The sequence below is a fragment of the Vitis riparia genome, chromosome 12, assembly GCF_004353265.1.
Source record: "Vitis riparia cultivar Riparia Gloire de Montpellier isolate 1030 chromosome 12, EGFV_Vit.rip_1.0, whole genome shotgun sequence".
NCBI classification, from domain to species: Eukaryota; Viridiplantae; Streptophyta; class Magnoliopsida; order Vitales; family Vitaceae; genus Vitis; species Vitis riparia.
The window spans coordinates 19,334,821-19,353,129 of NC_048442.1; the positions used below are offsets into that span (position 1 = coordinate 19,334,821).

Consider the following 18,309-nt stretch of genomic DNA (forward strand, 5'->3'; position numbering starts at 1 on the left):
CTTAAATGTCCATGCTCATGGAGAACATGAGCTCTAATCTATGCTTCATAGAACGCAAACTATAATTTGTGTTCACGATGAACTAGAACTATACTCTATGTTCCAAAGAAAATAAACTCTATAATCCATGTTCTCCAATGCTTCTTATGTTATCTTTAACCATCTTAGTTGTTTATGATTGTGGATAAGTTGACCTCGTACAATTACTTGATCTTGTATATACGACGAGTGAAATCATTGTGAAAAAAGGACAATCACCCTGAAATTAAGGAAAGACACTATATTTTTCTTTAGATTTTTTCTCTTTAGTTTATAGACTTTATCATAAGAGTTAATGCACCTAGGCATCTCCATTCACATTTGTTGCAAATTCTATAAGTAGAGTTACATGGATGGCATATATAAGGAAACAACTATTGAGTTACCCTTGGCCAAGGTAATAGGACGTGTATGGTATAATTATTTGATTCCATTTTGAGTCCACCTTGATGTATCATATGGTAAACAAGAATTTGGATTTAGATCATTTGGTCTGATGAGTGATGAGATCACATTATGCCTAAGGTCGCACTTCCCCTTTTGAACCCCTTTGAAATCAAGTCTCAAGTTACTAGTTTCAACACAATCGAACTTTTAAATCAAGTCTCAAGTTACTAGTTTCAACACAATCGAACTTTTAGAATAAAGTATCTTTATTCAAAAACTTTAAAGATGTTAAATGAATAAATATATCTTAAATTTTATTTAATTTAAATTTATTCTCTTAGAAATATATTACTATTTGTATTCAAATTAAAAAATGTACAAACATGTACTCTCACTTTGTTTGATTGAAATACAAATTGAAGATTTTCAATCCATGAATGAGATCTTCCAAAATTTATGTGGGGTACAAATTTTCAACCCAATTGAGCCAATATGGAATGAAATTTGAAGAAAGGAGATCTTGCCCTTTTTTTATTTTTTATTTTTACCTTGTTTTTTGGGGTATATGGAACTAAAGAAAGATGAAAAATTGGAAAATAATATGATTAAATTAATTATGATCATTGAAAAAACACATCTGTGAGAAGTTACAAGAGGAACAACTTTGAGAAATCACAATTATTTCTCATAGTTGCAAAAAAGGTCCATCACTTATTTGTAGTTTAGACCATCAAACATTCTCATATTTGTCCTAGAATTTGAAAAATAAAAAATATTAATATAAGCTTAGCCGCTAGCGGTTAGAAACTTGGAGACTCCAGGTAAAATCAAGCCTCCAGGGGTGGAGGGAAGTTAAGATCCAGACCCAGAACCTTCGTTGCCCCACTGCTCTCATGCTGGACCGAGTCCACCACAGAAGACGAGTCCGACTCGCTCTGAACCGGGCTCCCAAACCCGCCATCGTACGCGACTGTAACCGGGTTGACTCGGAACCCCTCCGCCCCGACAAAAGCATCCAAAAACAAAACTGGCCGCGCGTGAGGCCAAACGCCTGCCACCGCAGCGGAATTCACAACGTGGGGCTGGTAATGGAACGGAAAGCCACCGTCGCTGCTTCCTAGGCGGCGCGTGAGGTCGAGCTCGAGAGGCGCGTGGGGGCTGGAGGACTCGACGGTGCTGCTGGGGCTGGGGCTGCGGGTGAGGTTGTCGGTGTTGGGGATGGGGAGGACTTCGTTGGGGAGAGGGAAGTTGGTTTTGGCCTTGGAGCCCCGGAAGTCCCGGGCGGCGGCGTCATAGGCTTTGGCGGCCTCCTCCGCCGTGTCGAAGGTTCCCAGCCAGACACGGCTCTTCTTGGTGGGATCCCTAATCTCGGCGGCGTAGCGACCCCATGGCCTCTTCCTCACTCCCCGGAAATGCGGCTCTTTGGCCTTAACTCCTTCCTTCACTTTATCCTTGAGAGCCATTTGTTAGGTGATTGAAACGTGAGAGTAGTAAAACGTAGTAGAGATGTGCCGGTGGAGGTGAAGTGAAGAGGATGGTGGTGGGTTGCTTTTTATAGTGGAGGGTCGAGGAAAGAGAAGGGATATGGGGTGGAGTCAACCATGGGTTTGACTGGGGGCAAGGGCGGCGGGGAAGGGAAGGGGAGAGTGAGGTGGGGACACGTGATTGTGGTTGTGAGGGATACGTGTCACGCGGGATTTTCGATAACTTGTAGTGCCGGCAGGGTGTGACGGCCGTTATTACGGCTCATCCAGTACTGTTCACGCTCTTCAAGTGCGTGCCGCTCACTTTTTTTATTTATTCATTTATTTTTATAATATTAAAATGAAATTTAGTTGCTGAAGTACGGTTGAAGGAACCGAAAATGATGGGCTCGTAGACATGCTTCCTGCTGGTGGGATTGCTTCTGGTGTCTTTCCACACTTAATATTTACAAATTGGGCTAAGATGTCTGCTCTGGCCCAATTTGTCTCACTCTTTGGTCTATGTTATATCTGGGCCCGCCCACTAAAACCTAACAAACTCAGTTGGGCCGCATCCTTGAACATTTGGTTTAGAATCCCTTTGGATCATTTAAATTTGTATCTGGCCCAAGAAAGGAGAGGCCCACAACCTAGGGCCCTGTATTTGTAATTTATCCGTGTAACCTGTTTCACCCAAATGTACGTATACTTAAGGGTGTAAAAAGGTATGGTTGAGATGGGCTGTGGAGAAAAAAGATTAATCGAATCGACATGAATTATTTATACTTAAATCAACATCAAACCGATCTTTTAAACCAATCTTTATTAAGGTCAATTTGATTCGATTTAGATCAGTTGGATGTAAGTTAATTTAGGTCTTAAGTCTAATTTCTTTTTAAAATTAATTTTAATTTGAAATTCAAAATATGTGCAAAATTTTAAATTGAAATATAATGAATATATTTAAAAATTAATTTAATCACAATATAAAAAAGAATATATTACTTTAATAGAGCTTAATACCAAAACTCATCTAATATTGAATAATTATATGAAAATTTTATATTGTTGATTTGGTTTGGGGTTTTTATCGATTTGAATGACAAAGTATAAAACCAAAAATTGAATGACAAAGTTGGTTTCAAAATTCTTAAATTGAATCAAATTTAACAATTATTTTAAAATTTGAAATATACATTTTTACCTCAAATTTTAAAATTTCTTAAAATGTTTTTTTCAAGACATAAAATAAATGAATACTTTTTGTATAAAGTGTTGTTTTTACATTTAAAAACAAAAAATAGAATTTCATTCAATATAATATTTCATTAGGGATTTTTCCTTCTCTTTCGTAAGTACACAATATGGCAAAGAAAATATAATAAGATTCATAGTTTGGATAATAATAAAATATTTAAGTAGTAGCTCTTCAAGTGATGTCATCTATTATGACCTCACCTCCAAATAATTATAAAATTATCAAAATAAAAAAGATTGAGTTTTATGTAAAAAATAGAATTTTTAATATAAAAATAAATGAATATGCTAAGGTATCGTAGTGGTATCTAAAAAACAAAAAAAAAAAAAAAATTAGATAATTGAATATGTATAATGAGATCTACATCATTGATGATATAAATGAATGAAATCAAAGTATAAATATTCAAATAAATAAGATTAGAATAACGATGAAACCTAAAATGTAATACCATGGAATTGATGATAAGTTTTTTTAATGCATAATAAAAAAAAATATACTTATGTATTATAGTCAAACCCAAAAACAAAATATGAGACAAAAGTTCCAAAACTATGTATTTATTTTATTTGGTTAATTTCACTGAAATCGAATTTTGGTATAAATACACTTAATAACCATTGGTTTCAAATTTAGTGAATTAGTACCCCTATAAATATATTTCGATTATAAAGTTTATTTTTTAAACATATTTTATTTTAAATAGGAGTGTTTAATTATTTTCTAAAAACTAAATTTTATTATTTAGAAAATAAAATTTATATATAAAATACATTTATAGGGATATTAACTGATAAAATTTGAAACATGTTATAACTTAGTGTATTTGCATTGAGCCTTAGAGGTTCTCGAAAATGGTAAGATTTTTGGCGCAAGAAGAAGGGGTTGATGAGTCCTAAGGGTCTCCAAAAAGCCCGCGGCCTGCGGCCCGCTTTAGGCCCGTCCCGGCCCAACGGGCTAAAGCCCGACCCAAGCTCGCCAGGCCCGAGCCTGGCCCAAGCCCCTTTTTGGGCGGGTCGGCCCGGCTCGTAGCCCCGTAGGCCCTCCCTTAGGCCCGCCTCTTTAAAAAAAAAACTACAAAAATAAAAAGTATTAAAAAAAATATTCATTTCAAAATTTTATTCATTGAATGTATAATTACATTTGAAAATGTGGGAAAAGTTTACATCACTACAAAATAAATACATCCCAACTAGGTTGACACCTATTTATTTGTCAATCATCCGTATTTTTCAACCACAAAAAATAAAAATAAAAATATAATATACATTTAGTCATTATTTTCTGGTGATGATGGTGAACTATCATGCATCCATGAAGATCTTGATAATTTTAAAGATTCCATATCGACAAGCATCTCTGTTTCTCGAATGGAATCGTACATCCTTTTATCTGCTATTTCCCAATCTTTCACACATATCCCTGCTTCAATAATATCTGGCGCTAAGTTGCATCGTTTTTTACTAACTACTCTTCCACCTGCACTAAAAGCAGCTTCTGATGCAACTGTACTCACAGGAACTGTTAGTACATCACGAGCAATTATAGAGAGCACATGATATTTGTGTTGATGTGATTTCCACCATATTAAAATATCAAAATCTTCTTGATCTTCAAATGAAATTATATCAGTATTAAGATATTTATCTAAATCAGATGTATTATTTGGAGAACTATTTGTTGTCTTTTTTCGACTTTTCAACATTTCTAGAGCTCCTTTATAAAAAGATGAGGAGTTTGTAGATGTAGGTGGTAATTTAATAGTATTAATTGTTGTAGTGCCAACGAAAGCTTTGATGCCAACAATGTTAGTTCAAGAACACAAAGATAAAACAATCACACATACGCTACACGAGGTTTTAACGTGGTTCGGTCAACCATGCTTACGTCCACGGATGAGAGATAATGATTCCACTATACAATAGAGAATATTACAGAGGACAGAACCAGATACAACTATTGGGTTCCCGAAACATCCCATGTTTCCCCACTCCTTGTATCCATACCTTACTACGAGCCATCTCGCTTCACCGGGTACCTCCCGTTCTTCCTCACATCTCTATCCACCTTGTATAGTCTCTATAAGCCCATCTCCATCTCATAACTTTTTCCCCTCATGACCTAGAATATTTATAGAGATATTTCCAACAACCTTCCTTATTCTATAAGGAAGTCTAATATTACAATAATATATCAACCTAGAAATATTCTATATAATATTCTTTACAAAAAGGAATCTATACTAATTAGGAATTTGGAACACTTCCTAACAATCTTCACCTTGGACCAAATTCCATGAAGTTAATCTTCAATCTCTCCATGACACAAACCTTTTTGTATCATATCACCACGAGAGAGCAATTGACTCCACCTTCAGTGAAAATTCCTTTTGTTTTCATCTTGTGTGCTTTGTGATCTTTTGCTTTTCCAGAAATCTTCAACCCAAGCTCTGATATCAGTTATAGTGCCAACGAAAGCTTTGATGCCAACAATGTTAGTTCAAGAACACAAAGATAAAACAATCACACATACGGTATACGAGGTTTTAACGTGGTTCGGCCAACCATGCCTACGTCCACGGATGAGAGATAATGATTCCACTATACAATAGAGAATATTACAGAGGACAGAACCAGATACAACTATTGGGTTCCCGAAACTTCCCATGTTTCCCCACTCCTTGTATCCATACCTTACTACGAGCCATCTCGCATCACCGGGTACCTCCCGTTCTTCCTCACATCTCTATCCACCTTGTATAGTCTCTATAAGCCCATCCCCATCTCATAACTTTTTCCCCTCATGACCTAGAATATTTATAGAGATATTTCCAACAACCTTCCTTATTCTATAAGGAAGTCTAATATTACAATAATATATCAACCTAGAAATATTCTATATAATATTCTTTACAAAAAGGAATCTATACTAATTAGGAATTTGGAACACTTCCTAACATTAATATCATTACCATATTTTTCTTTATAATAGTTATATAAATTATATAATAATGAATTTATTTCATTTTTAATTTCTTCAATTTTTATTTGGTCATTAAAATAAATAATTGTTAACCATTCATCCAAAGCTTCAAATTTCAATCTAGGGTCCACAATTAAAGCAATATAAAAAATTAAAGGTATTTCTCCCCAATATTTTCTAAATTTTTCTATCATTGCAAATATTGTATCATTAAATATTTCAAAACTTAAATATTTTTGAAGTACAATAAAAATATTAGTTATTTGCATAATAACTCGATTTGAAGTTGGATAATATACACCACAAAAAATGTTTGTTGAAGTATCAAAAATTTCAAAAAGATCTCTTAAAAGATCCGCAATATGCTAATCATAATCATTTAATGCATAAATATCTGCTTCACAATCATTGTTAATTAATTATATTTTATATAATTCGACTACTTTTCTATATTTTGTAATATTTTGTAAAAGTTTATATGTGGAATTCCATCTAATGGCCATATCCAAATTTATATTTTTTCTTTTCATATTTAACATTTTGCAACAATAAAAAAATAATTCATGTTTTTCTTGAGAACTATTATTACTATATGCAATGCCTCTAATTTTTTTCCAATGTATTATTAACATTTTTTAATCCATCCTTTACAATTAAATTTAAAATATGTGCACAACAACGCACATGAAATATTTTAGCATGATCTTCTTTTACTTGTCAATATCGTTTTAGTCTATGTATTGCTGCATCATTATTAGCAGCATTATCTAATGTTATTGTCAATATTTTATCACGAATGTCTAAATCTATAATTTCATCATTTATTAAAGATACTATATTTTTACCACTATGTGGAGCATTTATTAATTTAAATGAAATTATTCTTTTATTTAATTTCCATTCATTATCAATGTAGTGAGCAGTTATACATAAAAAACCAGTGTGAGTTAAAGATGTCTAAATATCAAATGTTAAACAAATATTTCCTTCGAAATTTGCAATTTTTTTTTTAAATTTCTTTTTATGTATAATTTTTTTTTCATAATATCTCTTTTAACTGTATTTCCAGACCAACCTTTAAATTGAGGATTAATACCTCGTTGAATTGTTACTGCAAAATCATGGGTTTCCATCATGTTGAAAGGTTGTTCTACTCTTATTATATAATCAATCATTTCTTCACGACAGTTAGATTCATCATAAGAAAATGTTTTTAAATTTCCACTTTCATTTTTACCTAATTGCATATAATTTCTAATATCTACATTATTTTTAGTTTTACAATTTTCATGATGTCTTTTTAAATGACTTGTGCCTGCATTTGAGCTACCAATAAGAAATTTATTATAAATTTTACATTTTGCTTTTATTTCTTTTTTATTATTTTCTAAAATTATTTCCATTCTATAAAAAAAATTCCATATATTTGAAGTAAATTTTTTGTTTGATGATATTTCATCACATGGACTAGATGAAGAAGCACTTGTCATATTATAATTATTGATAAAATATTATGCCAAAAATAATAAAGTAATAAATATAAAAAAAATGTAACAAAAAATAAAGTAGTAGGGGTGAAGTATGTTACTCAATTAGAGAACCGATGCAGAAATTCCTAACAAATTTGAACTCTTGGAGCCACCAATGCTTGTTTTGCACCACCAACAATATTGTATAATTTGAGGGAAAAATAAAAGAATTTGAAATATTGTAGAATGTGAGAGAAATAGAGAGAATTTGATGAAAAAATAAAAAGGAAGAAAATGTATTTATAGGAAGGTTAAAAAAAAATCAAAAATCAAAAATCAAAATAATTGGCCATGTGAGAGCTAGGCTCCAACGATCACATGACCATTGAAGCCTTTAATTTTTTTTTTTAAATAATATACTTTATTTTTATATACATATAACTAACTCAATTAATAAACATAAAAAGAATGTAGTTTAGTTGATTAGACCCTTAAGGTTTAAGCATGAGGGGAGGGGTTCGAATCCCCCCCTCTCCCTTCCCTTCGTTTTTTTGAAAGTCATTTTGGCTTAATTCAAAAAGCTCGCCGGCCCGGCCTGGCCCGACCCAGCCAGCCCGTTGGAGACCCCTAGGTTGATCCAACTTGGTGATTAAACCCTATTGCGGTGATGACATTGTAGGGAAGGTCCTAAGAGAAAATAATTCCCAATGAAATCAACTCTATTTATTTTTTTAATAAAAATTTAAAAAATAATATTAAAAAAATCACTACAGCCCAAATGATCAGTCATGGTGTGCTTCATGCCAAAAATATTATGAATACCATTAATTTTTTTTATTATTGTCTCTGCCATGGAGGAGAATCTATGAAGCAAAATCAAACACTTCTTCTAAAAAAGTAGAAAGACTCAATTCCTTGGAGGAAAAGTTGTTTTTTTAAATTTAATAGATCATACTTTTGAGAGGTAGTCTCGTGATTCATTTTTCTTCTTATTAACTCTAATTTATTTGTTGTAGTCTTATATCTTGATATGATATATGTGTATCATCGGTCTATAACGTAGATTTCACCACATAAAATTTATAAAATAAAATAAAAATAAAAAATAAAAAATATATTTAAAATTAATAAATTATTTTTATATATTAATTTTAACTCTTTTATATAAAATTCAAATATAATCCAGATTTGATGAAGGTTTTCAAGATTTGCCTTTTTCTAGTCAAAAGTAAAAATATTTTCAATCTTGTACGAAGGGGTCAAAAGGAAAACATACATGATATATGCCACGTCATAGCCTATTGCCCAAGCAATGGTAGTAGAGAATAGTGATGACCAATATTTTCCACCATCTTGTTTTAAAACTTATTGTTTGTTAACAAGTTAACCAAGTATATGCCATCACTTTACTTATTTTCATTTCCCAAACATTAGGAAATGCGGGTTTATTTGATAACGGTTTTTGAGAATAATTTTTTATTTTTTAAAATAAAAAACATAAAAAATTGATTTTTATTTTATGTTCATAAGAATATAAAGAGGAGTGTTTTTAGAAAATATTTTTTAGTTATTTTGAATTATTTTCACTTCAAAAATAATTATACAAATATGTAAAATAATTAAAAATAAATTATTAAATATAAAAATTATTTTTAAAATACATTTAAAAATATTAAAAATATATTCAAAATATTTTTAATTTATTTTTATTATATAAAAAATAGTTATCAAAAACGATTTTTCAGAACTGTTTTAAAAAATAATTATCAAACATACCTTTATTGATTTGTTAATTATGTGACTCCATCTCAAAGTGTAAACCATTTTTAAATAATAATGAAAATAATACATAAAAAGTTAAATAAACATTACAAATAAACGAGAAAAAAAACTGATGTTAAAACAGCTTTGAAATATAGCCATTTATTTTCATTTTCTCGAGAAAATGGGGAATGGAAAAAAAAATTAAATAAAAAGAGGAGGACGAAAGAAAACGAAAGAGAAACACTTGCATGAGTGGACGAAGCCCCCACAGTATAAAAGAGGCCATTCAGCCAGTATCCTTTTACACAAGAAAATCTCTCAGTCCCTCTAAATTTCGGAGGAAGAGAAGAAGAAGAAGATGGAGAATGGAGGAAGGAAGAGATGGGGTTTCCAGGGAAACGAAGAGCTGGACAAGGCAGCCTCCATCACCATTAGAGGAGTTCTGAACAAAGTTATGTCCAATCTCAATCCACAAGATCACAGACCTGTTATTCCTCTCGGCCACGGCGACCCTTCCGCCTTTTCCTGCTTCCGCACCACTCCCGTCGCCGAAGACGCCATCGTCGACGCCCTTCGCTCCCGGAAATTCAACTCCTATGCCCCCACCGTCGGCATTCTTCCTGCCAGGAGGTATGAGAAATGGAAATGATTTGAAACAACCTGTTTTCTAAAACATGCTACCAAAAACATCTTTTTGCATGTCAGTTTCATTTCCATTCCCATTCCTTTTCTTTTCCAGGAAAATAATTGTTTTTTGGGTGCTACATGCTTCAAGTTTTCCTGACAGGCTCTGCTCAGGGACTAAGCTAACAAAAATAATTCAAAAATATTCCCAATTTGACTGGCACCTGTAGAAGTATTGGAGAAAAAATCATCAATTTTCTTTGGCAATTTTCTTGTACCATAAATCATAACAAAATATTGAAAACCCGGAAACAGAAATATGAAATCAAGAGGCATGTGTGTTCCCCTCCATTCACCTGTCTACTCATTATGAAGACACTGCAGCACTTTGTTACAGATGCATACAAAACAGCGAAACCGTTCCTTTGGGCCTTATGCTAAGGACGAAGTCGAATCCTCCCTGGTCATTGCCTTATGTTATCATGTAGTTTGGGCCCTTCTATTTTCCACTAAGTTCATTTGAAATTTCTCTTTGCAAGAATTTGAGTTTTCTTATTCAGGAAATAGTTCATTCATGACAGAATCTCTGATTAATCAATCCAGTTTGATGTTTATACTTCCATCGTGTTGACAGGGCTATAGCAGAGCACCTCTCTCATGATCTTCCATACAAGCTATCCCCAGATGATATTTTTCTCACAATTGGATGTGTACAAGCAATTGAACTCATCATAAAGGTCCTTGCTCGCCCTGGTGCCAACATTCTGCTTCCAAGGCCTGGTTACCCGTTCTATGAAGCTCATGCCGCGGCTAACCATCTCGAATTCCGTCACTTTGATCTTCTTCCAGAAAAGGGTTGGGAGGTTGATCTGGAGGGGGTCAAGGCTCTTGCAGATGAGAACACTGTTGCTATGGTTATCATCAACCCTGGAAATCCTTGTGGCAATATCTTCACTCATGAGCATTTAAAGAAGGTGGGCTAAAGTACTTGTCGGTTTTGTAACCAAGTTTTGATGTCACTGCCAAGTAGTGACTTATTTGTTGGATTTTTCAGGTTGCTGAAACTGCAAGAATGCTTGGGATTCTTGTGATTTCTGATGAAGTGTATGCCCACCTTGCTTTTGGGGGTAACCCTTATGTGTCAATGGGGGCATTTGGGTCGATTACTCCTGTTATCACACTTGGATCCATATCAAAGAGATGGATTGTTCCTGGTTGGAGACTTGGTTGGCTTGTGACCAATGATCCTAATGGCATCCTCCACAAATCCGGGGTTCTCCCTGCTCTTTCTCTCTTCTACTCAGAATTTCACATTTAGTGGTCATATTACATCTTGGTTTGACGTTCTTGCAGTTCTCATAAACTGAAACTTATACCTTTGTTGTCTTTCTTCTCAGGTTGTTGAATCCATTGTGAGCTCTCTCAATATTTCCTCTGACCCTGCAACCTTCATTCAGGTTTGTGATTTTTTTCAAGTTGATAACAGCAATACAGATTCATGTTGCCAATCCAATATATTAGGATAATGGGGTTTGTTTATCAGGGGGCTGTTCCTCAAATCATTGAGAAAACAACAGATGATTTCTACTCGAAGATCATTAGCATACTCAGAGAAACTGCGGACACATGTTTTGATAGAATTGAAGATATCCCTTGCATGACCTGCCCACAGAAGCCAGAAGGATCCATGTTTGTGATGGTAAGGACAGAAAATAGGAAATACTATGCTGCTTCAAATATCGAGTCTATGATTTTCTTAATTACAAAATTCCATTGCAGGTGAAGCTAAACCTGTCTCTGCTGGAAGACATTGAGAATGATATGGATTTCTGTATGAAGCTGTCTAAAGAGGAATCAGTAATTGTTTTGCCAGGTAAGGAGCGAAAAACTTAAGCCTTTGAAGTTGCCATGTTAGTGTTAACCAAACCACACACTTGAGCAAAAATAAATAAAAGACCATACTTTTACGTGTTCAATAATCAATGTGATCCCTACGTTCACAGATTGCACCAACATTCAAGAATTTTTATTTCTGTTATTTTTAAAGGGGTGTCGCCCCTTATACGCCCACAAATTGATCAGGTAGCTTGATCTCGTGAACTCAGCAGGGAGCTCAACTTGGGCATCCTAGTGAAGCGCAACAAGATCGATTTAGGCTTCACAATCCAACAATGGACACCTTGACGCCTTGTTGCTCTTTTGTGGGCTTCTCACCTGGCTTTGAGGCATTTTTGTTTGGTGTTTGTTGCAGGTTTTGCTGTGGGAATGAAAAATTGGCTTAGAATAACTTTTGCCATTGAGCCTCCCTCTCTGGAAGATGGACTTGGGAGGATCAAAGCCTTCTACCAGAGGCATGCCAAGAAGCAATAAGACTTGAATTGGCATCAAGACAACACAAATTAATAAGCAGCCATGATCAACAACTGCTGGTTGGATCTCATGCTCCATTGAAGTTCCTATGTAAAACTATGTTGTTGTTGTTGTTATTGAGATGATTTCTTAAAGCTTTTTAATAATAATTTTATTAAAACTTAGGTCGTGTCTGAAACTGCTGTTGAGAATAGTTTTTAACTCAAAAAACATGTTTGGCAAGCTTTAGATAGAAAGCAGGTTTTTGAGAATTTGTTTTGAAAATAAGTTGTCTTTTAGAACAATTTTTAGGTGTTTTCAATTGGCTTTTGTAGTTTGTTATGAGCAAGAATAAAAATTATGGGGACTAATTTGAAAATTTTTGTATTATATAAGTGGTGCATACTATTTTTATAGAGAACACTCGAGAAAACTATTTCTCATATTTGACTTTGTAAATAGATATTTTTTTTTAGTTTTTTAAAAATGATTTAAAGATATTTTAAGAATTATCATTAAAAATAGATTTTTACGAATTGTTTTTGAAAGCTTTTCAAAAATAGAGCCAAGCTCTACGACATCAACTCATATGATGACACTAATATATTTGATTTCAAATGTTTCTTTCAAAGAATGTTCAAAGAGAATCACTAAATATTTTTCAAAGAGAATGATAATTGTTGGTACACGTCTAGCAATGTCCTTTTCAGCTAGCTTCCTTTGAATAGTCTTTGAATGGATGGTGAGTGTAGTTGTAACCAGGGAATAAAATATCAGGATATTTCGCCAAAATATCGGGATATTTCGCCGAAATATCGCCGATATTTTGGTGTATCGGTACATGTCGACACGACATTTGCCACAGAAATATCGGAGGTCAACGCGGGTCAACGCGGAAAGAGAATCACTAAATATTTTTCAAAGAGAATGATAATTGTTGGTACACGTCTAGCAATGTCCTTTTCAGCTAGCTTCCTTTGAATTGTCTTTGAATGGATGGTGAGTGTAGTTGTAACCAGGGAATAAAATATCGGGATATTTCGCCGATATTTTGGTGTATCGGTACATGTCGACACGGACCAAAAGGTTGGGGAGGAGACCTAGCGACCATCCAGGCAACATTGCAGTTTGTTTATAATCCGGCACCATACATATATATATATTAAAAGTGTTCATATACACAAAATATTAAAACAATCCTTTAAATTACGAATTAATTATAATTATTTTATAAGTAAATAAAAAATTTTCATTTAATTAAGTAGCAATAAGTTTTTAATATCATTAATATATTATTAATTAAATATTAAAAAATTATACATTTATTATCATTTAATACAATTAAATTAAATATATCATAATTTTAATATTAAATATATTTTAAAATTAAACATATTATAATCAAATATCACAATATTATTATTGAATAATATTTGATGTAATTTAATAATCAATGTATATATATATACATATGCATGACATTTTAGAATTTTTAACCAATATAATCAAGACTTATTGAGTTGGGACCAATATTGTCTCCAATAGCAAGACGGGGTTCCTTCATCTATCAATCCCATTGAACCACATCGATCCTCATTTTGGTACTAAAGGGACATTGCAATGTAATGTGTACAAATTATTGATATTTAATAAAATGAAGTATTTTATGTAACTTTATAATGAGAATAATTACAAAATTAACATTTCTTATAGATCGACATAATATAATTACATCTAATATCGTAAATTATATCATATGTATATCAAATTTTTCAATAAAACAACTTTAAAATGTCTATTATACTTCTAATTATATTATTACGAGGTTTTCCTTACATTTCCATGAGTTTTTAACAATTTTGAGTCTACCGATATTTTTTTTCAAAATATCCGCCGATATATCTCCGATATATCCGATATATCCGATATATCTCCGATATATCCGATATATCCGTAAAATCGAAGTACCGATATATCCATGATTACCGATATTTTCCTCCTTGGTTGTAACAAGGTGTCTTTAGAGAACAAATATAAATTATTTTCATCATTTTTAAAATATAAAAGAAAAATATAGATAAACTAAAAAACAACTCATAAAAACAAATAAAATTGAATATGATGTCAATTTTTTTTCTTTGACTATGATCTAATACCAATATGGAAAATATTCAAATATGATTTTTTTTATAAAAAAAATTACACTTGCTTTTTTGAATTTCTTTGAACTTTTCTAAAATTTTTGGTTAAGCAAATAAATTCCAAATTAAACTATACTTGATACATAAAATTTATTATTTTTTAAAATTAATTTGAAACTTAAAACCAATTTAATTACTACTAAAAAAAGTTGTGAAACTCAATAACACTATAAAGTTATAGACCAAAATTTATTTCAAAAGTATTTATTTATTTATCTGTAATTTTTTTCACTAGACAAATAAGCTTTAAATTAACCAAGACTTAATACGTTGAATTCATTAATAAGTCTAGCAAATTTTAAAAATAATTTAAAATTCAAATAGTGATCCAGTTAATACTGAAATTTATGAATAAAAATTAATGTAGAATGATTGATGTTTTTGTTTTACATAGACTCATTATATATATATATATTTTCCACTGGACAAATAAACTTCAAATTAAGAAAGACTTAATGTATTGGATTCATTAACGAGTCTAGGGATTTAAAAAAAAAAATTGAAACACAAATAGTGATTCAATTAATACAAGAAATTTATAGACAAAAATTATTTAGAACGAATTTTTTGCTTTTCTTGTAGATAGAATCCTTATTTTTCAATTTTTTTTTCACTAGGTAAATAAACTCCAAATTAAACAAGATTAATGCCTTGAATTCATTCAAAGACTCTAGTAATTTTTAAAAATAATTTAAAACTAAAATTATAAATTAATTAATATAAAAATTTTATGGATAAAATTTGGTTCACAATGACTTTATTATTTCTTTTACACATATAATTATATTTTCATAAAATCTTTCACAAGAAAAATGAACTTCAAATGATCAAAATGAAACTTTGTATTGAATTTATTAATGAATTTAAAAAAATTAGAAATAATTTAAAATTAAAAAAATAGATCTAACTGTTGGCGTGAGCTGTCTAATGAGATAAGTATAGAAATCTGTTTATGTAAATCCCATACTTCAAGGGATGGCCTTATTTTTTGCCGCAAGATATGTATAGGCTAGAATAGGTTCCTTGCTCTGAATCTATATAGTATTGTATTCAACACACAAGGAAAAATAAGAAAAAAGACTACCTTTTGACATGGTATCAGAGCACGTTCCTAGGACCTCTGCTCAGCCACTATGACCAGGAAAAAACTCCGAAAGACCCACCTGGTATCATCTTCATCTTCCTGGTCAGTTTCCAGCGCTACTTCCCTCTGATTCCTGCTACCTCACAGTGTTCCAACCGGTTATCCGTTAATATACAACAAATCTTGTCAAACCAGAACCGACAGACTCCATGGCGGAATCTAGAGACATAACACAACCTCTCATTCCCCAGACCGATTCCATCCTTAGCGATCTAACTACAAGAATGACCGAGGTCCTGACTAGAGCCCATACCTCCCCTCAACCTCTGCTTGCTGATTCATCAACTACTCCGATCGGTATCAAGTTGGAAGGATCCAACTATGCCTTATGGTCCCAGGTTGTCGAGATGTATATCTCTGGCAAAGACAAGCTGGGATATATCAATGGAGATTCTCCTCAGCCTCTAGAAACCGATTCTTCATTCAGGAGATGGCGCACCGAAAACGCCATTGTCAAGGGATGGTTGATTAATTCGATGGACCCTTCCTTGATTGCCAATTTCATCCGATTCCCAACTGCAAAACAGGTTTGGAATTCTGCTGCTATAACCTATTTTGATGGGACAGACACGTCTCAAGTCTATGATCTCCGACGTCGGGTTACTCGTATGAAGCAGGCGGGTGGATCCATTGAAAAATACTACAACGACCTTCAAGGACTATGGCGAGAAATCGATTTTCGTCGTCCTAACCCGATGGAGTGTGCTATTGACATACAGAAATACAATTCCATTCTACAGGAAGATCGAGTTTATACTTTCCTTGATGGACTAGATGATAGATTGGATAAAACTCGGAGTGATGTTCTACAAATCAAACCATTCCCTACGGTGGAACAGGCCTATGCATTTGTCCGTAGGGAAGAGGTCAGGCAGACCGTGATGATCTCGGGTGCAGATACTCCTCCAGGAGCAGTTATGGCTTCCAAAGGGATCAAGGGCAGCCATCACCAGATGCCACCGAAACCTAGAGCTCTTTCCCTAAGCAGCAGGAAATCCAACTCCTCATCCAAAACTAAACCACCATCTGACGGCATGAAGTGTACCCATTGCGGCAACTCCAAACACGCCCGTGACACCTGCTTCAAACTGCATGGATATCCAGATTGGTGGAATGACCTTCAAGCACGAAAAAAACTGGAAATCATTGCTAATGATAACCACACTGGGAGAGCTGCTGTGGTTACCTGTGATGCTTCGTTATCCCTCATTCCTCAAGCCGAATCTTCACATGATTCAGGTACTTCGAGTAAGGCATTTCATATCTCTACTCACAAGGATGATGAGGACTGGATTCTCGACTCTAGGGCCATAGACCATATGACATTTGATTCAAAGGATTTCTCTAATACAACTCAGCTGAGACGGAGCTGTGTTGCAAATGCTAATGGGGTCACCTATCCAGTTACAGGGGCTGGAACAGTGACTTTATCTCATTCCCTTTCATTATCTAATACATTACTTGTACCATCTCTTTCAAATAGACTGATGTCTGTAAGCCAAGTTACTTCAGACCTTAATTGTGTGGTATTGATGTATTCTACTTTTTGCCTTCTTCAGGATATTCTCACCAAGGAGATAATTGGGCGTGGTACTAAGAAGAGGGGGGGGGGGGGGGGGGGGGGGGGGGGGGTTTATACTACGTGGATGCCTTCAGTTCGGGAAGAGCAAATCACATGCACCACAAGGTTGGTAATAAGGAGAGGCAGATTTGGTTATGGCATCATCGACTTGGGCATCCATTATTTGGGTATTTGAAGCACTTATTACCTGGGTTATTTTCAAATGTAACACATTTAGATTTTAAATGTGATACTTGTATCTTAGCCAAAAGTCATAGGGCTTCTTATCCCATGAGCATGCATAAAAGTATGATTCCTTTTGATTTAATACATTCCGATGTTTAGGGACCTTCACTAGTAACTACGTCTTCTGGTCATCGTTGGTTTGTAATATTTGTTGATGATTGCACACGAATGACATGGCTTTACCTCCTAAAACACAAAGATGAAGTATTTTCTATTTTTCAATCATTTCATGCCATGGTTCAGACACAATTCTCTGCAAGAATTAAGATCCTTCGTTCTGACAATGGAGGGGAATATGTTAATCAACAATTCCAGCCATACTTCAACAACCATGGTATTCTCCATGAAACCTCATGTTCACAAACCCCACAACAGAATGGTATTGCTGAAAGGAAAAATAGGCATATCTTAGAAACTGCCCGTGCTCTATTGATCAATGCACATGTGCCGAATAGATACTGGAGTGATGCTGTTACCACAGCCGTGTATCTCCTGAACCGCATGCCCACCAAAGTCTTACAATTTCAGACTCCACTAAAGGTGCTTTCTTATCATGTCTCCTTACCGACTGTTTTGATGATTCCTCCCCGAATTTTTGGTTGTGTTGCTTTTGTTCACCTCCATAAAAATCAACGAACTAAGTTGGACCCATATGCTGTCCGGTGTTTATTCTTGGGGTATGGAGTACACAAAAAGGGATACAGATGCTACGATCCCATTGCTAAAAGAACCTACATTACCATGGATGTCACCTTCCTTGAATATGAATTTTTTTTCCACCGATATCCAATTCCCCTCTTTAGGGGGAGATCTATGGTGAAG

At 33.7% G+C, this 18,309-nt stretch overlaps 2 protein-coding genes across 2 annotated transcripts; one reads left to right on the plus strand and one right to left on the minus strand.

Annotated features, from left to right (window-relative positions):
* Window positions 1-1,015: 1,015 nt before the first annotated feature.
* LOC117925893 (ethylene-responsive transcription factor 4) lies at window positions 1,016-1,960 on the minus strand. The gene has a single exon (XM_034845004.1). The coding sequence runs from the start codon at window positions 1,887-1,889 to the stop codon at window positions 1,254-1,256; it is 636 nt and encodes a 211-aa protein (XP_034700895.1). The 5' UTR covers window positions 1,890-1,960; the 3' UTR covers window positions 1,016-1,253.
* Window positions 1,961-9,650: 7,690 nt separating this feature from the next.
* LOC117927375 (tyrosine aminotransferase-like) lies at window positions 9,651-12,588 on the plus strand. The gene is made up of 7 exons (XM_034846876.1): window positions 9,651-9,992; window positions 10,621-10,960; window positions 11,041-11,259; window positions 11,384-11,443; window positions 11,530-11,685; window positions 11,766-11,859; window positions 12,238-12,588. The coding sequence occupies exons 1-7, from the start codon at window positions 9,721-9,723 to the stop codon at window positions 12,354-12,356; spliced, it is 1,260 nt and encodes a 419-aa protein (XP_034702767.1). The 5' UTR covers window positions 9,651-9,720; the 3' UTR covers window positions 12,357-12,588.
* The last annotated feature ends 5,721 nt before the right edge of the window (window positions 12,589-18,309 follow it).

Excerpts from the sequence above, each read along its gene's own strand:
- LOC117925893 (XM_034845004.1), bottom strand. The coding sequence starts at position 1,889 with ATGGCTCTCAAGGATAAAGTGAAGGAAGGAGTTAAGGCCAAAGAGCCG.
- LOC117927375 (XM_034846876.1), top strand. The coding sequence starts at position 9,721 with ATGGAGAATGGAGGAAGGAAGAGATGGGGTTTCCAGGGAAACGAAGAG. Across the intron at positions 11,444-11,529 it reads ACCCTGCAACCTTCATTCAG|GGGGCTGTTCCTCAAATCAT; the intron begins GTTTGTGATTTT and ends TTTGTTTATCAG. Across the intron at positions 11,686-11,765 it reads AAGGATCCATGTTTGTGATG|GTGAAGCTAAACCTGTCTCT; the intron begins GTAAGGACAGAA and ends ATTCCATTGCAG.